At 39.6% G+C, this 24419-nt stretch overlaps 1 protein-coding gene across 3 annotated transcripts in view; it reads left to right on the forward strand.

Moving 5' to 3' along the window:
- The window catches only part of PLCG2 (phospholipase C gamma 2), a 56120-nt gene that overhangs the window by 1996 nt on the left and 29705 nt on the right, over window positions 1-24419 (forward strand). For 2 of the 3 annotated variants that reach the window (XM_090149409.1, XM_031615374.2), the window contains exons 2-7: window positions 2903-3144; window positions 16059-16199; window positions 18315-18408; window positions 19811-19858; window positions 23264-23348; window positions 23806-23889. In XM_090149409.1, coding sequence (XP_090005535.1) covers window positions 2949-3144; window positions 16059-16199; window positions 18315-18408; window positions 19811-19858; window positions 23264-23348; window positions 23806-23889 — 648 coding nt within the window. In that variant the 5' untranslated portion in view covers window positions 2903-2948. Of the gene's footprint in view, window positions 1-505; window positions 599-2902; window positions 3145-16058; window positions 16200-18314; window positions 18409-19810; window positions 19859-23263; window positions 23349-23805; window positions 23890-24419 lie in introns of all 3 variants that reach the window. The other variant, XM_090149408.1, reaches the window with a different exon arrangement.

Consider the following 24419-nt stretch of genomic DNA (forward strand, 5'->3'; position numbering starts at 1 on the left):
CAACGTAGAAATTACTGTTGTGTCACAACACAATAAGCAATGGGTAACACCGATTCTGCTTTTGATACATCGAAGTTTTGCTCCCGTGGTGCTTACAGTCGAAGGGAAAGAGTCATATGTTGGTGTCTGTGCCTAAACCAGATCTTACGTGTTATGTGATCAACTCTTTGAAAGGGTAGATAACAGCAGGACAAGGGGAAATGGTTTTAAGTTGAGGGAGGGAAGATTTAGGTTGGAAGTAAGGGGGAAGTTCTTTACTATGAGAGTGGTGAGGTGCTGGAACAGCTGCCCAGAGAGGCTGTGGATGCCCCATCCCTAGAGGTGTTCAAGGTCAGATTGGATGGGGCCCTGGGCAGCCTGGTCTGGTATTAAACAGGGAGGTTGTTTGTCCTGAATGTGGCAGGGTGGTTGGAGATTCATGATCCTTGAGGTTCTATTCAACCCTGGCCATTCTGTGATTTCCAGATCACTCACCGAATCATTTGGACCTTTCTTTCTGCTTTAGGCTTCAGGAACTTTTCCGTAGAAGAGCAGTAATGCTTCTGCTTCACACAGAGGTGTCTTGTAGCTCACGGTCCGCTGATTTAGAGGCAACCAGGTACTGTGTTGATGAGGGTTATAACGGAATTTTGCTGGGTGAATGGGTAGAAATATTGTAGATTCAAGTCGCTGTGCAGTGAAGGGTGTAAGAATGCTGAAGGACACATACTTACGTGTCTAGGAAGCCTCTTAATGTTGAGAAGGTTAGGTCTGGTATCAGGTGCTTCCATTTGTTCTTTTGGGAGGTCTGGTGTGTTCCACTGTTAGGAAGCTCTCTGTGGTGTTTGTTCTACATTATGGAACAGGTAAACAGATAATAAAGGGATGGTTGGTTAGGTTGATGAAGTGCTACGATGTTCTTTTCTTTTTTTCTTACTGATGAAGTTGGTGTCTCAGCTACAGTGTTGTTTTGCAGTAAGTTAAAAGCTTGGCTTCTAGCTTAAGATTTTAGGTAGGCTAAAAGCAGTGTTCACTTTCTTTTTTAAAGAAAGAGCTACTTTAAAAGAGGAAGTCCAGTCTATTATGTTCAGCGGAAACTGCTTCAGAAGCCACCTCTGAGAGGCAGTTCCTTTGTACCGAGGGGCTAATCTCTCAAAAAATGCTTCATTGCCTTTTATTAAATTAGTATGTTTAGAAATTCCTTTTTGTCATGTTTTAAGACACGTTTCATTTTACAGCTGCAAAATAGTATGCTTTTTAAAGACTTATTTTTTATTTTATTTCTGTTCTCCTTGTATTTTTGCCATTGTAGCTGGATGACTATGGCTGAATTGCTGGATGCAAACTGGTAATGATTTCAGTGATAAGCTGATTCGTTCCAGGGAGTTAGAAAAGATCAGCCACATTCTGACTGAAATCTGCCATTGTGTACAATCCTTAAAAGTTGACCAGAAGTCTCAGTTGTGGGATTGACATATGTATTTTTTTAAGTAGTAGTAGGACAATGGAGTATCCTTTTCTTACACAATAACAAGCTAATTAAACATGGTATAATCTCTGTGACTCTTTGCAGAACACTAAATGGGCTTGAGGTTCCAGATAGGCAAAGCAGAAGAGGCCACTGCAGATAAGAAGGGCTTCGTGTTTGCTTCTCTGATAGCCTAAAAAAAAAAACCCAACCCAGTGTTCATTGAAGCTGTAGATTTTAAAAAGAGATTGAAAAGATTGCACTGGACCACTTCAGAGTCTGACAGATGGCACTGAAACTGGTTAGTGACAACACTGAAAGACAGCTTTGTGGTATTAATGAGAGAGCAGAAAAGAGAGCTCCTTAGTGAAGTGCAGGTCAGGAGACTGACTTGGGGTGAGGGGGAGGAGGGTTGGAAGAAGTTACCAAGGGGAAGCGAGAAGTGACACGGACAAATTAGTTATCAGTGCAGAAACTGAAACTGTGATGGAGAGTAATGAGCTGAGGAGAACAGCAGGGATGCTGTGGCAGAGGGAAAATCGTGCAGGACACTTAGACCTGTCCTGCCCAAGGGTGAAATTAAGGGCAGTCATTGGGAACTGCGTGGCAGCAGTGGCAAAAATGGTATCACTTCTTTGTACGTGGATGGTAGAGCAGGTTCTAGGGCTTTCTGTTTGTAAATAATCCTGCTGAGGAGTAATCAAGCTTGCAATCAGCTGTTAGGTTTTTGGAATTCTCTTCAAGAAAGTAAATTAATGCTTTTGTATTAAGACAAGGCAAGGAGAATAGCAAACCTGCTGGAGTTCACCGTGGGTGCAGCATTTTGACTGTCTGAAGTTGGTACTGGGAATGAAATAGTAATAAAAAAGAACAACGAAGGGAGAGTAAAAAGGTTTTGATTGTGCCTCGAATGTTGCAAATATTATTTTCCATATTGACATCTTGATTGTTAATACTTAGGACAAAATCATTTTCCATATATTTTTTGCTGGTTCAGAAATTAAGTTACCCTCAGTTTCAATCAAGAACTGAAGATTTAACTTCTAGCATAACACAGAACTCGCAAAGTTTTTATAGCACGTAAATCTACAAGTACTCTAAAACAATAAAGAAACTTTTATAGGAATGACTGAAAACAGCCAGTTCTATCTCTGTCAAATAGAAAAATGTCCGTGAGCAAAGATTTATTGGTATAAAATGGTAAGTAAAAGCTGATCCGATACTTGAAAGAACTTAAGCTTCAAGTGATACTTTTTTGATGTCTTATGAGACTCCTGAAGTCATCAAATCAAGATAAATATAGTCAGGGTTTGAGCTTTGTTTAAAGGAGTCTATTCTAGGTATGGATCTGCCAGTATCTTTAATTTTAATAAATGTGGTTTTAAAGGAATAAAAATTCTGTCTGAAATACTGATTATTTTTTTTTCCTCCTTTCTTTCTTTTTTTTCTTTTCAGCACAGTGAAAACCATACAAGTTTGATTGAAAAAGAAACCTAAAAAAATGCCCAGAAAGAGTATAGATTATGGGGAGCTGCCGGAGTATGAGAAAAGCCAGATCAAAAGGACGTTGGAGCTGGGAACTGTTATGACAGTATTCAGTATTAAGAAGAGTAGTCCAGAAAGAAGGACTATTCAGGTTATAATGGAAACCAGGCAGGTAGCCTGGAGCAAGACAGCTGACAAGATCGAAGGTTTCTGTGAGTATTTTCAAAGTGTCCATAAACTTGGAGTTAATAATAAATTAATGTAATTGTCAAATATTTGTTTAGTGAGCCTTTATTAACATGATTATGCTTTTGGCTAAGAAGAGTTTGGTCATTTGCCAAGAATGTGCTGAATAGTTGCAGTGCTGGTGAAAAATCTTCTGCAGCTCGTTAGTTAGATAACTGATGCTATGCTTCTATATGGTTAACATGCTTTTTCTCTAAATCCTGCTCTCCAGTTTTTCATCTTTAAGTATGATGGTGCTTCTGCTCTCTGTTATGAGTGACAACTATTTTCCAGGGTTAAGCTCAAGAGGTCTTGTAGCTTAAAATGATCAGTCCAAATGGAAGGAAACTGAATTAAAATTTGTTTTCTTGAGGAATTTGCCGTATCAGGATAGGAATCATTATTCAGGACCATCGTTGGAAAGTACCAATGACTTAGGGGGGTGGAGGTGTGAGATATAAGGGATGGTTTGAAGGTCCTGAGTTGACATAGCCTGTTTGGCTGATATGTAAACTGTCTATAAGTAGGCGGGGAAATAGAAGTGGGGTTTGTAGCTATATAGGACTGCAAAAGCCATGGTATAAAATAAAGTAAAACTAATTTTCAGTTCTTACTGAACAAGGCTGATAACTGAACAAGCTCAGCCTGCAGTTTTTGGGATTCTTGCAGCTCCCATTGTTATAATGTAACTACAGCGTTTGCATATGACCACATGGTAACTATTTTATTTTACTTTTTTGTTCTGCTGTGGACATGATTTTACTATGCAGCTGCTAAATGCCTGCAATAAAGGAATTGAGTTGTTTGTCTGAGTTGTCAGAATCATTTATTGCTCGGTCTCAGATAATATGAGAAGCTGTGTGCTGAATTTAGGAATTGAAATTGTGATAAGAAGTTGGAGTTTGGAGGTGGAGAATTGTGAAGGCTGTAGTAAGAAATTAAGTATAGCATGGGGAGTCTTGGAAGCGAGACTAGAAGTTAGTGAGAAGAGCCAGAGCTCAATGAGAAGCAAATTGGTCCAGGCCTGGGAGAAGGAAGAGAGGTTAAGAGCATGAAGGAAACTGAGACAAAATTGAGCTGGGGTGAGGGAAGAGGTCACAGATACGGAGGTGTGTGGGGGGGGGGGGGTGGAAATTACATTGTAACGTGAGAGAAACTGGGGAGAAAGAGAAATGGGGTTTGACTATTGATTTGTGGATTTTTAGAAACTTCTTTTTTGCTAAATCTACAGTAAGCTAAAAGTGCATCAATCTGTAAGGTTGCAAAGATGAGAATTATGTGATGTTTGAATTGTCTGTGCAACTTCATGTCATGCTGCTTATGAGCGTTAAATTTCTTCTTGCTACTGTTTCTGCTGGCTCCTGTCTGGTTCCTTGCATGGCCTGGATCTGCAACAGAAAATCTATTGGAATGGAACGAAGGACTGGTTGTCATGAGAATGGTTTTTGTCACTGGTGGTGAAAACGTGCTCATATGTAGGGTTCTGGGAAAAAGCAAACAGATCTGGAAACGTTCATTAACATTAATTAACTGTCTTGCTGTGCCTCAGTTACTCATGTAAAATGAGGGTAATTATCCCTTCCTATAATTACGAGTGTGAATACAAGTACTTTAGTAGTTCTGATATGCTCAGATCCTGGAATGAGGCATGCTGAAAATAAGTCCTGTGTGGAGGAATAATTCAGTTATGAGAGCATGGCTTGAATGCACTTGGTAAATAAAAGCTAGGGTGATGCATGGGTTAGAACCAATTAGGAAATGCCCATGCAGTGGGTGAATGAGGCTGTAGGATCCTCTGGCAAAAATAACATGGGGTCATGGAGGTAAGGACTGCTACAGCCACTTGTACAAAGTAGGCAGACCTGAAGAGGTGAGTGCATACAACTACATCCCATCAATTAAATCACTTGCTTTACACAGAGATGTTGACACTTTAAAGAGAAGGTGAATATTATGTTAGACTCTGACAGCTGGGTAATCCAGCAGGGTAATGACTTGCCTCCAGATACATTGGCACTGGTTACCAGAACAAGGAATTCAGCTGTAGAGCTGCAATCTATCCAAAGGCCCTCTGCCTGAAAGTTCCAGTGCTACAGCAGTGATTTTAATTTGGCGACATGTAAGTGACCTTTTCAATAATGGAAACTTTAGATCTGAGACCATGACCTACAGAGAGTATGCCATTTGCACAAATATGCACAATATTATTTATGCTTCTTTATCTTAAAAATCAAAGAACCTTCCCTAACCCTCAGAATTATTTTGCAGGCATTGCTTCAGAAAACTATGTGAACTGTTGGAAAGGTTCTATCTACTTGAAATGAAAGTCACTGCAGCTTTAACTTGCTGGCAGTATTTCTACTGAAGAGGAAGGAAATCTTTTTTTTTTTTTTTTTTAATAAATTTGCTATTGCGTCTTTTGACTGAGACTCAGGCTTCCTTTTTTGCTTGAAAATTGGAATACTTATGGATTTGTACTTTACATGTATTTGGTAATTTAAAGCATAGGCTTCTTGAATACCAGTGATAGAGGGAATTAAAATTTTTATTTCTCTGGAGCTGTATTAAAACGATACAACCAGTTTTATGATAAGAGAAAAATTGTTTCCACTTATGTGTATATAAATGTACGCATGAATGACCCCAAATATTCACTCTTGAATTGTGTGGACTTTGTGAAGAATAAAAAAACCTTACACATTTGCAATGTATACATATATTTAATGGCAAAGGGCATGGAGTTAGGATCTCAAGTTCTGCTATTCAGTATCCTGTGCTTTAATACTGAGTAGTGCTTTTCAATACATAGTTTTTGTGATGTGAATTTTAATGGTTGCTATTTCCATGTGCCACACTCCAGTGAGAATTGGTATTTATTAAGGGTAGTGCAGTAACTGCAGCAGTCCAGGAGAGCATGGTAGGGATAGATACAGCAATCATTTAATGTGTCACTGTGTGTTGGATGTCTGTCTGCAGCAGTGGATTTTGGAAATAACTGCACGAATGAGTGGAGGTGATTCTGCTCAGTGCTTGTTGTGGGTGAACCCTCAGGTTATTACAGGGAACCTTTTCAGTTTGGTTAGTGTTGTTTTGGAAGGGATTTAAGTTAAGCCTCGCACTAATGACTAGGCAGCTACTTTTATTTGGATTAAATAGGTCTGCTCAGGAGAGATGTAGGATTAGCTATGCTGATAGAAATGTTTAGGCAACCCTGTGACCCTCAGTGTGGTAGTTGTGCGTGTTTTTAATTACATTTCGTGCAGAGAAAGCTATCAGCCTTTGTGTTCAGCATGGACTGGGCATCAAGCAGCCTGATCTAGCTGTAGATGTTCCTGTTCATTGCAGGGGAGTTGGACTAGATGACCTTTAAAGGTCCCTTTCCACTCAAACTATTCTATGATTCTGTGAAAGAGCTGCTGAAATCGGAGCTGTTTCTGCTCAGTGTAGATGTGTTACTCTGGATGAGTAGATTAAAGTGGAGATACTCTTCTTTATAAAACTCCTAGTTCCAAGCCATTGCTGTGGTAACGAGTGATGATATACAAAGGCAAGGAAATCTGGTTTAAGCATTCTTCTTTGCTGTGTGGCTTAAACTGCACAGTGCCAGAGCATTGGAGGTTTTCCACTGGCCACCTGAAAGAGTTGGGTCACCAGATACAAAAGACATTTTCTAATGACAAGGAACTGGTGTGAAATCTCCATATTGTCCTCTGTGCAAAATAGTGCGGGTTATCTGTGTCCTTTTAGTAGGATATGCTATTTCAACACTAGGTGAGGGAGCCAAATTTTCAACTGATACATGTCATGGAAGTTCTCTTACTTTAACTGAGCATCTGAGGTCTTGGTAACTTTTTTTTTTTTTAGCTTGAGAGTTGTGTTGGAGCTGAATGGTGCTACACAGCTTCTTAATTTTGCAAGCACAAAGTCTTATTTCAGCTTTGTTCTAGCTCTACACATCAGGCTGTGCAAAACACACCACATCGTAACCTCACTGCTTCCCTTAAAGGAGCCTCATGTACCACCTCTCCTTTTAGTGTCAGTCCTCCCTGCCCATCTGCAAGGGAGGGGAAGGTGCCCCTTTGTGGTTATCTTAATGCAGTGGACAACCTGCGTGTGTGCAGGCTTTCTATCCTGCACAGCTGTGCAGCCAACGAAGTTCTTAAGTGATGGCTCAGTTTTCATGAGGACAGTGTAGCTGTTGAGCTTGTCCAAGCTGTGGATTTTTCTCTATGTATGGAAACTCAGATCCTCTTGTGAGACTTCCCTTTCTTGGGTTTACTGTGATTTTGCTGTTGGAACATGTAACACATAGGACCAAACACAGATTAAGTGAGATGACTTCCTTTTCTTTACAGCCTGCAGTGTTTGAAGAGACTAATACATGAGCATCTTTCAAGAAAAAATAAATACAATTTGTCCATATTTTACATTCTTTGGAAGCATCATGTTGTCTTTTAAATGGAAGGAGAAGGGTCAGCAATGGAAAGAGTGGAGTTGCCTGACCTGAAGTTTTCTAGGTTTAGTAGAGGACAAGAAGGTTCCTAGTGCTGCCATTCTTTGTCGTCTTACAGATGCCTTTTCTGGATTTGCTTGGTCCAATGAACCCATTGAGCAAAACTGAAATAGATAGAAGGGAGCAATGCACCTTTCAGAAGAGCTGTAATCACAGATGTTTGGCATGCAAGATTTCATTGATGTATTAAAATGAATGCAAGTGACATGTGCTTCCTCACATGGGTCTGCAGAGAGCAAAAAGCTGATGGGAACAAATCTGTGCTGGATATCACTATGTTCACCCATGGTTGGACTTGTTTTGTCATCTTGCTATAGTTCTGTACAGAGAGGTGTTTTAGGTCCCCTCATAGCTCTGGAGTCTTCTGATGGAACACTTGTAGGTACAAAATGTCGGGGATTTTTCTTCTGCATTCTACTTATTAAAGGCATTCATTTTTATTTTGCATTGTCCTTCATCGTTTTAAACTACAAGGATAATGTTTGCTAGGAGGGCTATGGGACTGCTTGTGGGGCTCAGAATATCAGAGCTCTCAATCCTAAGTTACCAGGCCATTGGTGGTCAAGCACTGATTTAACTTCTGACAACAATATTTTTGCCCTCGAGTCTTTTATTTATTTACTTCTTTTCCCTGTTATGCTTTGTATACTGCAGTGTGGTATTAATACATGTGCCTTGAATGAGACCCAGTATGACATGTCCATGGATCATGTACCCATAGGTTATAGTGGCCTATGACTGAGTTTATGGATTTGCAACTTCAGAAGTACTGATCTTGATGACCGGAACAGAGCTAAACTAATGTGTTATCAACACATCAGAAAACGAAGTTTCAGTTTCCTGGTATAGAGGGAATTGATATGCTTATTTAATTTGTAATGGTTCTTTTCTGGCAAACACTAATTTCTGCATGCTGTGTGCGTGGCTGTGAAGCTGTGACATTATTGTGATGCACTGCTCAGCATGTCACTTCCTGTAGTTCTGCCCTGTGGTTGTGCAGCATGTAAACCCTGTACAGCAGTGCATGGGTCTGTGTGGTGGCCCCTCCGTAGTGCCTGTGCTGCTCTTTAAGCTCTGTCCTCTTTAAGCTGTTGCAGGCTGACCACACAGTAGCTGTGGTTTCTGGGGTCACTCCTGCCTCCATGTCAGTGACCCTGCTGCTCTGTGTCTTTGCTAGGATAGCACATGGCCCACAAGCAGCTGCACTGTCAAGCTGAGGTGGCAATGCAGAGAACTTCTCGGCAGCTGTGAAAAGCAGAGAGGAAGGAAAGGGTGACCAGGAGTGGGAACTGCTCATGTCAGTGTTCTGCCAAGAGATGTGTTTGGGGTCCAGCACCTGGCGTTTGCTGACTTGGTGTGTATTCAGTGCTTCCAAATAATGCTTCCAATATTTCTTTGTGCCATGATGTACGTACTTAGATGCACATGAATAAACTAAGGCACAAAGAGGTTATGGTATCTGAGTTGGTATAGCAAGTACTTGATGAGCTGTAGGCCTTCTGAAAGGTGAGCTGGAACGGATATTTCGTTCTTTTATGATGGGAAGTGCTTTAAGGAGAGCTGTTAAGGGAAAGTTTGTGGCAGCTGGAATCTGATTAGTCACTGGAAAACATGGGAGTTTCTGCGTGCTCCTCCATCAATCCTCGTGTGAAATGGTGATTCATAGCTAGGAGAATTTATGCTCTGAGATGTCCATGGCACCACCACGGCAAACAGGAATAAAGCCTGTTGAAACTGAGGCTTTTGTAACTAATTATGTACTTCGGCTTAACGTATCTTCAGTCCAGATGTATATTAATGTAGCAGGAATACCTTATACCTTTTTCATTTTTAATTAACACGTAAGACTCAGAGTGAATAACATTTTATTCTAGAATTAACATGAGCTGCTAATTCCGTGTTATCTTTCTTCTCTTGATTTTTTTCCTGCAATTTTTTTTCCAGAGTTTGTAGAACAAAATGACTGTGGCCCACTTCTTTAGTACATTTACCATCTCAGGTTCGTTTAATGTTACTAATGATTTGTCTAATGTGTGAAAATAAAAAGAATTATCAGAGATTATTAAAAATCACTTAAGCTTTACTTCCTGCTCAAATAAGGAGATTTTTCAAAATTAGTCCCCTTAAAAATCCATGACTGGAATTTTCATATTTCAGGGATGTATTAAGAAAGGAAATGAAAGAAACAAAGAACTAATTCAGTAAATTCATGTTGTACATAGAATTTAGATCTGTGAGTACTGCTCTGTTTCTTCCTTATCTGCAGGATTGCACTGTGTTTGTTTTCAGATTTTGTTACACAGCCAAGTAGAAACCACATTTCTGCAGGATGGTGCACCTGGATAATGATCAACACTCTCCGAAGCAGCAATGCATCTATAATGTAGTCATGTAGATAACTGGAGCAGAGCTGGCCAAGTGCAATTTACAGGTTGAGGTGAAATGCAGGGATGTGTAACTAATATAATGGCAGGCTTATGTGTGCTGCCACAGATGGTGCTGTTCTAACTAACAAGGTATTTATTTATTTAGATCTTTATTCTTGTATTTTGTGAATTTTATCCTGCAGCATGTTGTCCCTGACATCAAGTTTTGCTGAAGTTGCTTTTAGTATCCCTGCTAAAATGATGTGCAGAAGGAAGCACGTTTTTGTTCTGAGCATGCTGTCAGCTGTCAGACCAGCAAGAGCCTAAGAGGCTGTTTGTGGAAGTATTCTTAAGCATAGTTGAGGGATTTCTTGTTTTCTTCACCAAGTTAACTCGCTCAATCATTTAATTGGTAAAATTTGAATGTCAATGGGAACTCTTTCTGTTGTGGAAAACCTTTCTTTCTTTCTCTTTGGAGAAAATAGTATGAACATTTATGGTACCTCTACCTTTCTGGTTGAAGTAGTGAATAGCAACATATTCTGCAGAGAAGTGTGAAATGCTTCTTTTGGCTGTAATGTTAGACTTCATCTAGCTAATTTTCAGTTGTCGTTATTTTTTTCTGTCTAAATTTCTGTACTCTTTCAGCCATGCAGTTATAAGTAAACAGCAGGGACAAACATAACTCCCACTGACTGCTCCAGAATCATATTCCGTCATTTTCTTTCTATTTTGCATTCTAAAAACTGTTAAGAACAAAATGTCATTGCAGAAGTGAATCTCCTTCTTGCTCTTTGCAGAGTATCTTTTCAAAAGGATATTAAAATTCACCTTTTTCTAATTTGAAACTGATGTGTTTCTATTCTCTTACCTAAGGAATCTTCGTGTAAGCCTCCAGTTGAGAATTTAGACCATGGTTTCTGTGGTCAAATGAAAAAAATGAATGTGTTTTAGCCTTTAGCTGTCTTCAGATCATTTTTCAGCAACTCAGTCCTGTGGTGTTTAATGCTAGCTTACAAAGACCAGAGTTCCTGTTGTGGCTGGGCAGTGAAATGGAGATCCAGCCTGGTGATCTTTGCAGACCAGAGCACTGCTAATAGGGTTGGTCAGAGTGAGTGGGAGATGTGGATACTCCAGTCTGTTATCCCCAAAGTCAAAGTTTTGCATGACAATCTTTTTGTTTTGGTTGACAGAGTAGAACGTCAACTTTTATGGGCACATATGTACTTCTTTCTCATTTTCTGAAGGTGCTTTTTTCTTTTTAATATGAAACCAACAGCCATTTGAGCTCTGTGACCCTTTGAATTCAGCCCATCAAACTGAGAAGGGCTGTAACGTGCTGTTGCTGTGCTGAGCAGTCCAGCAGGGAGTTGTTAATTCACAAGGTGTAGCTATCATTGGTAGGATGGTAATTCACTGTTCCTGTAGATGGTGGCTCTGTGTGACATGAGGACCCCTTGGGAAGGTACTTAGGTGCTGTGCCAAGACCCACCACGCTGTGTCTCATGTTGCCTCCTTGTAAACTGTGTTTTCAGATGCTCCTGTGACTTAGCTGTAATTCCTTGGGCTACTGTATGTCGTATTCAATTTCACTGTTTGTATGTGCTGAATCACTTTGCATACCACTGCTGTACTCACGTGCTTCGGCTTTCTTCCTTCATATGACTTTGCCCTTCTGTGAGAGAGGCCTCACTTTTTTCCCTTTAGAACTGTGCACAGTGTTTCACTGCTGTTTTGAATAAAACAGGAGACACACCTTGTGTAGTTAATCTTTAATTCTGTAAAACTGAGAGCAAAGTCATTGTCCTCACAAACCGCAGTGAAATCCATTTGCAAAAAGATACTGAAGGCCTTCTTCATTCAAATGGGCTCTCATTTGCACATTGCCTATCTGGAAGGAGGCAGTTTCTGCCTTTCTGAAATGAAACCTTCTTTAGAATATTTTGTAATGCAAATTGTTGAAAAGATGTGGATTCTAAAAACTGGTTCTGAAATGCTTGTGCAGAACATTGCTATATACACACATAAAAATGCAAAAATATTCGTGCAGAGAATGCCCACCCTTGTGTCTGGGTCTGTGCAGTTTGGATGATCACAGTCCCTTGTTTTCCCTTCTGAAACATTGCCAGTAGTTTCCCTGCAGACTTCTGGGGACTGTTGTTGAAAATACCTAATGAAATAAATAATGCATCTTCTTAATGTGACCTTACATCGTTGCTTCCACTAACATACTGCAGTTCTACTGTTAGCACTGGCTGATTTTAAGCACAGTTCCTTCATGCAGTTATCTGCTTGGCCACTGAATAGTTGTGCTTCCTGCAAGCAATGAGTGATATGTGAGTGCTAGGGCTGGAAGGAGGCAAACCATTCCCTTTGGGTAGCAGTTCTGGTTTGTTCCTGTTTAAAGTGTACCTGGAATGATCACAGTGTTGTCATATACAACAGTGTAATGTTTTCTGCAGTTCTGTTTGCGTCATTCCTGCACCTCCTAGTTCTGTTTTCCCATCTGCCTCTTAGGGTGGCTGAAAGGAAGGTAACAGCAATTCATGATTTTTGCTGCCAAGTTATTTGAGTGAAGATAAGTGGAGATGTTATGGATCAAAAGGTGGTTGTTAAGTTTGTGGCTGTAAAGAGCTCTCGCAGGCATTCTTAGTTGCTCAGTGCTGTTTAATCTGTGCAGTCTTTGGCAAGTTGCTATGTAGTGGTGTAATGATCCACTGAATTACTGATTTAGCAAACAGACACAGCATCAAGAGCAGACGTGCAGCTCCTTCGGGCTCTGAGCTGCCTCAAATGCAGTGAAAACTGCATATCCGGATAGGAGCCTGAAACAGAGTGGGAACTGAGGGTGCCTTGGAGTCCAGTCTGGTTAAACAGTCACCTGAGGGAGTTGTCAGAATCAATAGGGGACTGATGAGACTGCCGAGAAGATTCTTTTAACCCATGGAAAAAAATGACATAGAAGAATGGATGAAATGTGAGCTGGCATTGTAGGATTTTTGAGTGGCACCTAGCTTCTTAACTCTTTGACATCTTAATGAATGCATTAACAGTGTCCTGTTTATCTTGTTGGGCATTAGTCAGCTCCTCTACAGAACACATTTTGAACTGGTTCTTTGGGGAATTCAGCAATCTTATACTGTTACTCGGAAATTGCACGCTGCATGTGTCCAGGTCTGTGTTTTCTCAGATATATTAGGCCCCAAGAATATCTGTCTATAAAGCCAGGTCAGAAAATGACTCTGCAATTTGCATGTGGAATTGAGAAGAAGAAAGGCTCCATAAGATCAAGGCAGTAAGAAGATGGAGTGTCCGAGGCACTGTGCTGCTACTTGTAGCACAGGCATGAAGTTGTATTTTAATTGTTCGGTGACGGATTGTGCTATAATAAGTTCACAGTAACAGGCAACTTGGTACAGTTGATTTACTAATCTGAGTCTGAAACATGTTGCTGCTTTTCCTGGCTGGATCATTGGGATCAGCCATTCCGGATGCAGTGGGCATTGGGTGGAGGGTGCTGGCAGCTTTAGCCCCTGTGGGGGGACAGCAGGGCTTGGCTGAGACCTGAATATATCCTGTCTGTGCCCCTGTGATGTTTTTTTCCCCCCAACTTTCCTATCAGTATTATGAAATAGACTCATGTTAATTGAGCTTGTTCTAAAGAACACATGAGAAATCCCATAAGAACAATATAGTTCTTGTAAGGCCTTATTACATGAACAAATTCCAACGCTTCAATATTACTATGCATTAAGAGAATGGTACAGCTTTCTCTAAATTGGTTACTAGTCCTTATAAGAAAAATAATTTACATTTATTTTCTTCTATGAAAAAAGAAGAAAGCATCTTTATCATTAAAAGCACCCCGTAGTCCAGTCTTTAAAGCAGCGTGAGTAAAAGAAGAATGTAAGATTAACAGTAGCATTGTGAAAGCTGTGTGTGCAAATATCCTTGTGCATATATGTATATACACATGCATTCACATGAGAGAGTGGAATGGTAGGGCTGAAAGGTTGTACTGCAAAGCAGAGGAGTGTAGTGAGTGCATATGTAACTGAGGGAAGACATTAAGCAAGGCTGTGTGTTTGTTTCAGGGGTCTGGATGAGGTAAGAGGCACTTGAAATGACAACAGCAGTGCAGGTTGTGAAACTGTGTTCTATCGCTGCTTATAGGTTATGCTCTGAGGGGCTCTTTGTGGTGTGGTGTTTTGTCTGCATGGATTTATGGGAGCGTGAAATGAAAGGTGCACTTTGCTTTCAAGTTAAAACTGTGTTTCTCAGCAGAGATTTGTTGGTTGAAGGGAAAGAAAATGTACCTGGTATTGTTCTTGTTCATTATCTGCGTGAGCCAGTGTGGTGTACAGTCCCATGCTGTATACTGTGGCCACTGAAGTACTTTCTTTCTTTGCATCCTGAGTGATGAATGTGATTGAGTGGGCTTAGCCTATCTTTTTCAGATGCTGGCATTTTGGGATGCGTATCCAGGTACACTGCTGGGGATCTGTGAGACTGTCAGAAGATTTGAGTCATCAGTGAGAGCTTCTGGTTGTGGATCATTTATGCTTATATCATGAATTTATATTAGGAGGTTACACATAAACTTAGGGCTTTTGTCCATCCAGATATTAGGAGATGATCTAGTAGTTTGAAAGAGTGACTGAAGAGGTTGAGCCATTAGCTGTGCTCTATCTAGAAGGTATTACATTAGGAAAAATAAGTTCAAGAAAGATGCTTGTGTCTTAAGGACGATTTAGGTTGACATTTAAGGTCTTGTTTTCCCAAGAGAAGTTGTTTAATGTCAAAGAACGAGGAGTATTAAGTAGGAAGTTTGGCCTAGGATACTTTGTGAGGAATAAAAAATTGAATTAATAAATGAATGTTTCATTACCAGCATTCTGCTGATGGATGTCCTAACTTGTATCCCCCTCCTTTTCATACTGGCTTCGTAGAAACCCAGTGATAATGGGCCAAAGCTTTAGCCAGTGTTTAGCTCCTTCACCCTGTTGGCAGCCGAGTTTCTTTTTCATAATGTGTTAATAACTGCGATGAGGTGTTCAGTTAAAACTTGTTTTTTATATTAGGGAGTTCTTAAGTGCATGAACAGAAACCCTCAGTTATTTTCCTTGGATCTTGCTAGGTTTGATAAACACATTTCAAGAACAGTCATTAAATGTTTCTCTTCACTCTTCATTCTGCAGCTCGTAACTCAAGATTGTCCAGAAGTAGGAAGAGCCACTTGTTTGGTTCACAGGCAGAACAAACCACTTCCTCAGTTTTTTAATAAGTATCTTATCTTGAGACTACACATATTTCTATTTCAGTGCTGAGTCGCTGCTCTTATGCAGGCAGTATAACGAGGGTTGGACAAAAAGGGAGCTGACTTGAGAAAATGCAGGCTTATGCATTGTTCCCACTTGGCTATGCTGTAATCCAACAGCTTATGTTGAATGACAGATACCTGTTTGGAGATGGCTGGGAAAAGGCTCACAAATGCTTTAATTATCAGGCTGCATTTTCTCTTTACTTTCTGGAGGATGCCAGGCACACTTGTTTAATGTACTGAAGCAAGCTGACTTTCTAAGATGTGATGCATACTTTTTAGTTAGGTAAATTAGAACATGTATCATTCTTCTGTCTCTGAACAGTTGGCAGTTGGAAATTTCTTGTTCGATATAAATTCCATTTGTGAAAACACATCTTCTATACTCCAAAGGGACTGTGTGTATAAGCTTTGTCCATTGATAGACAGTGAAAGGCGTATGATAAGAACAGGAGAATTTATTTTTCTTCTTCCTTTGGTCTTTCCCTGCTATTATCTTCTGGTCAGTAATACATTGAGTCATTTATTTGTGGATTGCAAGCTGTTACAATTTGACTTCCTTGTCATATAACCATCTATAACAATATACATATAATATATATATATATATATACATGTTTTGAGGTTTTTGTCTTGCTGTTTCAGGCTCTGCTGGAAGGTAAGTGCAGTTCTGCCAACTGACTGATTGTTGTTTCCTTTCAGTGGATCTGATGGAAATAAAAGAAATTCGCCCAGGAAAGAATTCAAAGGACTTTGAAAGATGCAAAGCAAAACACAGAGAAGAACACTGCTTCACTATTTTTTATGGTACCCAGTTTGTCCTCAATACCTTAAGTTTAGCAGGTAAACTTTTTTTTCATTTGTTTCCTCTTTAAACCTAACTACTGAGCAATCAAATACACTCATGAATAGCAATGCAAAGAATATTATGATTTTTGACTTCTGCAGTTCAGAAGTGCACCAAATGCTTAAAAGCTGAAACCTTTTACTTGGCCCTAAACATTTGTGAACCGGCGCCTTTGTAATGTTTTGCTGTCCAAGTGTATTGTATGAGACTTTTCCTTATATTGTCTAAACAGAACAGTTGTATAACTTGTGGATGTAGTACGTGAGTCAGCTGCCACAATATCTTGCACTGTAATGGCCAACACCTCTGTGTGATTTAGGAACTTTCATATTTGTTGTTTATCAGAAGACAACTACTGTTAAAGCACTAATAAATGACATGTCTCTTGGTGTATGTTTATATTGATGTATCACTTCCCAAGATCACACTGACAGAGGTTCTTAGCATAGTTTCTGATGTGCTCGGTCATCTGTAGCAAGGAAAACTTTTGATGGTTAAATCTCTCTTGTAAAGTTTTCAGTGCTGAAGAGCAGGGATGATGATGTCCTCTTTAAAGTCGGCGAAGGACCTGGCTGCATTAAAGAAGAGAGCAAAATATTGCCCTGGCATTTTCAGTATGGCCAAACAGTTCTGGAAACAATATCCATAGAGTTACACTAAGCCTGTATTGCAGAAACTTTCCTATTACCTATGAGCAGGCTAATTTGAAAATGAAGTTCTAGTTTAGTTTGTGTGGGTGCGAGTCACTCGATAATACTGAACCTCTTCTAAAGAAGGATTAGGGGACCATAAATAACATTGGAAGATGATAAATGTAAAGTGAAGAGATGGATGGGAAATAAAGAAATAGTGCATCCTTGGGTTAGGTTTGGAGCACTTCTTATTTCAGGTGAGATTATTTAGGATGGCATAATCAAAGATTTTGAAATGAAAAAGGATATCAGTGCAAGCTGAGCATGGTTTCTGACTGATGGGGTTTGTGAAAAGATTTTATTCTGAGAAGTTTGTAATTGAACTCACTTTAGAATCATACTGACAGTTTATTCACAGTGGTAGTTCTCTCTGTCCTTCCTGTGCAGAAACGTGCCTGCTCATTTCATTCATCAAAGTTGCTGCAAAATCTTAATAGGAGAAAAGAGGAGTGCTTTCCTAAGCACTGTAACACTATCAGTATTTTCCTTTTTATTTAACGATCATTTTTTTATTATAGAAGCTATATACTCCAAGTAAGCTAACAGAGCTTTCAAGTGTGTCTGAGAATTAAGAGCTTATAGATCGCAGCTCTGGAAACCTTTTCAATCTGATGTGCATAACAGTATGACTGACATAACTTTCAAGTAAGGGAGAAATCCTTTTCCTTGCTAAGGCTTTGTCTTGGTTTCTTTAAACTATATTGAATAGTTGCCACTTAGAAGGGAATGTGGCTGTCATAAAGGCCAGAATTGTCTTGGGAGAATTGGTTTGTCACTGTTAGTGGGTGTTATTTCCAAAACTGTAACTAAGTGAAAAACTTTTCCATAGGGAACTGAGGCTGGGCTCTAGCTTCATCCCAGGGTATCATTGTTTGAAAATATGTTTAGATAAAAGTTAATCTTCATATTTTGAGAAACTGTTTTACTTTGAAGGCAGTTAAAGAATTTGCACGGATTAGAGCTCCCAGTTTTGTCAGAACTGGTTTAATTGAAGAATGCCATCATGCTGGTTCAGAGCCAGCATTCTAAAAAGTATTAGACTTTGCCCAACTGAACGCTGTGAAGATAGTGTCTCATCCAAGGCTCCCCCAAAATTGATTTCAGTTTGATTGGTATCTGCCAGGGAAAGCTGAATCCAGAATGCAGTCCAAGATCTTCTGTTGTGTTCAAACATTACCAAGTGGTGATGTTAAATGATGTAGAAAACTGTTCTCCTCTTACAAGACGGTGCTGCTAGGATTAGCCCAGACACCCCCAAATTTATGCTGTTTTATATTATTAGTTCTAGAATTAGCAACATGAAACTACGCAATGAAATTTATCAAAAAGAAAGGTTGACCTGCAGCTCTGTGTACTGGGGTTTAGCAAGATTTCACAAGTTATGTCCTACTTTCTCATAGCATACTATTTTTTTTTCAGCTGATTCTAAAGATGATGCTGATAAATGGTTGTGTGGCTTGAATATCTTGTATCAAGAGGTCATGAGAGCTCCAACACCTGCAATCACGGAGAGGTATGCAGACATTTTTTCACTTTGTGAGACTTAACATTTCTTTGGAATTTAAAGGAGAATACCTGAAAGAAGTTTTTAAAGTGCAACCAGGGGTGCTCGCCAGTTACCTTAAGAAACAACGAATTTCCAGTTAGTTCATGATACAAAAAGGTCCATGGAAATTCTCCATGCCTATTTTTCTATATCCATGTTCTGGAATCACTGTTAAGGATCTAAGTTCTTGGACAATTCACATTGTACAGTTAAAATAGGCTTGATCTGGTAGGTGTGTGTTGCAGCTCTTGTGCCCCAATGATTCACACGTGCACTTTTGTAATTTCTCCTGATGACACCATTGCATCACATGGCATTGTGATTAGTTCACTTGGAGAGATGGGCTGAAAACTAACATCTTAAAGGCTTACCTTTTAGCACCCACCAACATGATGGTGCAATTGCATCCTTAAAGCTTCTGAAGATGTCACACTTGAAACTACTTATATTCAGAATGTGAATTTTCTTGACAAGCTTCTAAAACTGTTTCTGCACTTGATTGCTGTTCATCACTGCTGACTTTTCTGTTTGGGATGTGTCACTGTTACCTGTTTTATGGATATACTGGGTCCTCAAAGTCTACCTAACCAAATTGCCACATTGACATTGATGTTGGCTGTACCTGTTGCAATTCCAAGCTGGAGAGAAAGTATTCACTTAATCCTCCCTTTATCTATTGTATAGTGTAGCAGAGAGCTGATACACAAACTGCAACTAGGTTTCAGTCTGTTTGTGAAGTGGACAAAGTGATGTCCTTAGACAACTGAGGATAAGCTTGACATTGACGTGCTGTGAGCAACCTATAGATCAGTGGTGTGTGTAGATATTTACTGTTAATACTGCTAACAGTGTTTTGCTGGGCAGCTAAAGCTAACATGCATTCCAGTGAGGCTTTTCTTAAACATTCTCTAAGCTCTTCTTCCCTTCCCTCTGCTTTTAATTTTTATGCATGTTAACAGAACTTTGAGTCAGGACTCTCAGCTGGCATAAATCACTGACTTGGTCAGGTAACTCTAGTTTGGGTTAGCTGAAGTCTTGGCCCACTGTAGCAAGTTACATGTTTATAGTTTCTGTTTGTTCATTCTTTTGCGCTGAGCACACCCTTCCCTTTCCTGTATTGTTTATCTGGCTTTAAAATGCAGTATTAAGTAGTAAAAAAGTATATATTTACAAATACAGTTACAAAACTGTTTGAAAGCCTAGATGCTGTGCTGAAAATAATTCTGCTTTATCAAAAGACATGCATTTTCTGATTTTTAAATGCTTCTGTTGAATTTCGTCTCCAGATTTTGATATTTCATTTGTTATATTTTCTTTATTATTCTCAGATTAAATCTATTTTTTCCCATTTTTCCTCTTTTCTCCCAAGCTGGCTGAGAAAGCAGATCTATTCTGTTGATCAGACTAGAAGAAATAGGTAAGAAACTCTCTCTTTATGTTCAGTTTGTTTTTAATGAACTTTTATTACAGGCCCTAACACAGAGCAAAGAGAAATAAATATTTCTTCACCAGAGTTGACAAATATGACATCCCTTGAACTGGTATTTGCTCTTGTTTTAACAACTTGAGTTTTGCCTTTTGCTAGATGCAACAATATGTTCATGTATGTGATACGAGGAAAAAAAATGATGAGAAATAAATGCTTTTGCTTTTAGCCTAGAATTACTTTGCTAGAATAAGGAAAGGCAATTGTCTTTCCCCATTCTTTCAGCAGAGATTGAGCTCAGCTGTGCAGGTTTGTTAAGTTGCTTGCTTTACAGAGGTCTTTACCCTTTAATAGCCAGCTTGACCCCCAGCAGCATTGTTTGCATAGCCTGCTGTTAGTTTTCCTGCACAGACTGCTGTGAAGAGTGCTGGAGTGACTATGATCTATTGTAGACAGACCAAACCCAGCTTTTAAAAGCCTTCTTGGGAACCTGGAACAATCAGAGTGTGTAAGGAGAGCTCAGCATAGGCTGCTAAAGATCCAGGGTCAGTGTTTAAATGAATAGCCTTACCTGGTTTCAGACCACAATTAGTGTGTGTGGTATCTGGTTTGAAAATTATCAAGGCAGCAGTGTCAGATACATCCGTAGACAGAGCTATCCCAAGCAATAACATGAGTTCTTTCCTGCAGGGGGTCAGAGCTGAGACAAGAACAGAACAGAGTATTTAGAGGAAGAAGAGATAACAGAGATACTTGATGTGTGTATTGGGGAAGAGGAGGGACATTGCTGTGACAGGGTAATACTGTGGGAAAAAAATTCCTTTAACAGTGGGAAACCAAAGACACTTTTGATGATAGCTACAGAGAGAAACAAAGTTAGTTATTTAGAATAAGGACAAAAATCTTTGGTTGTGTGTTGTTTTTTGGGGGGTTGTTTGTTTTGTTCTGCTTTTTGAAGGCTTGCTGTGTTGAGTGAAATTTTTGTGCAGTTGGACTAGATACCTGGGTTTGTGTCTGCCATGTATTCAGATAGGCCAAAGCATCACTGATGCTTCTCATGTGAAAAAAATATCATGGGCTTGTAGGTTCCCTTGTGCTGTGTTGCTTCATATGTTTGAGTTTCAGGACCTTGTTTCAGATCACTGTTTGCAGTAGGTTTGCAGCTTTTGCACAACAAAAGGGACTTTCTAAATGTATTCAGCTGCACACTTCTGGTTAAAGTTGCCAGAACGTGTGGAACACTGGGAAGAACATTAATCCTTTTTCTTCCATATATATCATATTACCTTGATTTTGCTCTTTGTAATGTTCATTTCTTTTCTAAGTCTGGAAAAGAACATGCGTTTCCTCTCATTTAGACCTTTTCCTTAAAACAAAATAAAGTGTGATGTTTCATTGTGTGAATAAGACTGTTATTGCAGGAAATAACACCCTTCTGCAGACAGCCCGTGGCTGTTGTGCAGCTTCAATGTGAACCAAGACAGTTTGAGGAATGGTATTTTCAAAACTGCCCAGAACAGTGAAGAGCCTTGACTGGATGCTGGCTTACACCTCCTGATGCATTTTGTAAAACTAGCTCACAATTGAGGTGTTTGGAGGAGGATCATGAAGCAAAAGCAAACTTTAAGGTACAGAAGCTGTAGCTGACAGCATGCCTGCTGAAGAGGTTTCACTTGGTCTTAAGGGTTGTTTCATCACTATAAGGCAGTCTGTTGAGGTTCAAGGGGGCTTGCAGGTGGAGAGGGCAGTTCTTTGTTCTCTTGGTAGATGATTCATGCTTTTAGAGAATTTCAGGAAAGGAGTATGAGCTGGACTTCATTTTGTTTAGTGCTGCAGTTTCTAGGGAGGTTGATTGTAAAGGTTAGGCTTTCAGGCAAGTCCTATTTACTGTGCTGAGCTTTTGCCAGTGGTGATGAAATCTCAGCTTTTTGTTTTGGCTTGTGCTTGTTCAGCCAGAGTAAACTGCTTGTTCTTGGTGTTTGGGGTGCGAGCGGAGTGCTCATTCTTGCTCCTGCAAGGAACTTCTTTTCCAGAGATCTGGCGACAGGGAGGAAAGCCAGGAATTTCCTGACTTCTAATCTGGCTTTGGCATAGATTTTGGCTAAGTTCCTTCTTGCTTTGCCGTTTTCTCTCTGTGCACAGTGGAGATGAGGATCTCTCACAGGGCAGCTGCTTGCACGGACACAGTGGAATAGAAGTGTTATTCTCATCTAGATGCTACTTGCTTTTGTTTCTTTCACGTTACTCTGTTCTGATCCTGTGTTTGCCTGGAGTTAATGGCTTACAAATTGCAGTGGGGGTAGAGGCAGAGCACCTTAGCCTTGTTTTCTTGGGTACTGTTGGTATTGCATTGATGTTGGCTGTAGCACCTATAGATGTGTTTGTGTTCTTACCTCTTCCCTATTCAATTTGCTGCTATGAATCTTTATTCCCTTCACCTTCCAGCCTAGGACTTGCCCTTGTGCTCTTCACACGTCCCATTTTAATGCTGTGACCTCCTTGAGTCATTATACTGCTCAAAGTACGAAACTCTGTACTAAGACATGAAGCCTAATTTCTGTTCTTTGCTATCCAAAGACAAATGGAGTAGCAGGCCACTAGAATGGAGCTGCACAGAATGGATTATCTGGTGTATCAACTTGGTGCTGCTGGGTGGATGAAGTCTTGCTCTTTCCTTTTTCTCCACCATCTTTACTTCTAATCAGGCTCCCATGACTCTTTGCTTGTTCCAGCTATGATGCTGTTATGGAGCTGGGTGAGCTCACAAAGCCAGTGGAAAACTTGAATACTTGAAGTTTCCCTGCAGCTTTAGACTTTTTTCCCAGCCTAACAAGTTGAATCGTATTAACTGAATGTTTGATGAGTGTGAGAGCTGGTCAGTGGAAGCAAAGAAGGAGTGGAGCACAACAAGAGGGGTAGGGGTGACTTCTTGTATTGGCAGGGTAGAGTCAGACTGACTCACCTGTACCAGCAGCACACTTATAGTGTTTAGGCATCTAGCCTCTTTGAAAATCAGCCCTCAACCAGGAGTTATAACAGTGTTGGCCTAACTCCCATTTACACCATGAGGATAACTACAAGTATTGCGATTTGCTTTGAGACAGCACTGTAGAAGACCATAGAAATAGTAGCTGCAAGGCTGGAGTAAAGTTTGAGGTTGATGAGAGAATGGAAAGATGTGATTGAAATGCCTGTTTGTCCTCACTAACTAGAAAATGTCAAGCTTGCTCCCATATAGGTGTCATATTTACAGGAGTTCATAATCATAAAAGATGTCCTACCTAAAATGTTCCGTTAGTAACATCTTTGTGTTGATTTAAAAATATATCGGTAGCTGGCTAGATACAACATAAGTGTTTTATTGTTCTGCTTTTTGCTATATTTTCTTTTTTTCAGTATCAGTCTTAGAGAGCTGAAAGCAATCCTTCCCCAAGTAAACTTCAAAGTGAGCAGCATGAAGTTCTTGAAGGATAAATTTGCGGTAATAACCTGTTAAGTTTAATCTGTTTTGTTTTATCTGATAGATGTTGATATTTCTGTTCAGGTTACTCTCTATATACGTTTTTTTATTATTCTGTACAGATAATTACATTGTATTCACATTATTCATTAATTTCTAGGTTTGACTTTGCCTGCATGTAAGTCTTTAAGAAAATACAGACATAACTTTCACTCTCTTTGCAGACACTACTTCATTCTCAGTAAGGGTACCAAACCAAATGTCAGGGTGCAAAACAAAAGGACAAAAAACCAATTTCCCCTCTTCCCCCAGTATTAAGAAGTAATAATCCCCAAATGTAAAAAAAAATAAAAAAAATGAAGTCAGATAGAATTCAGTGTGTGTGACGGTGGCAGCTAAAGTAGAAATAACTTGTATGCTGTGCAAATGCTGTGCAAATTTCGTGGAATTCTCAATTCATTACAACTTTCTGTTGTAGGAAATAGGTGCTCACAAGGAAGAGCTTAGTTTTGAACAATTTCATTTGTTCTACAAAAAGATCATGTTTGAACAACAGAAATCGGTAAGTTTTTTAATAACTAGTCTTCATAATGTTAAACTGATCAGAATAAAGAGGGAATGCTATTCTTGTAACAGCAGAAAGCAATATAGTACTGTGCTTGACATATAGGCAACAATCACCATCAGGAGTTGGCTTAAGAAGATGCATAATGTCATTTCTAGGAATAACTTTTCTTGTGAGATTTTTATGGTAAACAGAATGTCTCCATATTGCGTTTGGTAATCTCTTTGCTGGTAGATGAAATGATTTTTTATTCTTCTATTAATTTTACATCATTCTGTAAATCACTGAGATGTATCCTGAATATCAAATAATAGCTATTGTTCTCCTTTGGCTCATGCTCAGAAATTACAAACGATGAGTGCAGAGCATGGCATGCTTCAGATATTGCTTGGGCAGTATGAATGCAGTGGAATAACTGCCTGACTGTAGTTTTCTTCTGTTAATTGCATAGTTTGATAAGGCTGGTGAAACCTGCATGTATTTAGGGCCTCTGAAAATTAGGAACTCTTTGCAACTGTGAAGACAGC

Source organism: Phasianus colchicus, chromosome 13 (genome assembly GCF_987193195.1).
Source record: "Phasianus colchicus chromosome 13, bPhaCol1.hap1.1, whole genome shotgun sequence".
Classification (NCBI taxonomy): Eukaryota; Metazoa; Chordata; class Aves; order Galliformes; family Phasianidae; genus Phasianus; species Phasianus colchicus.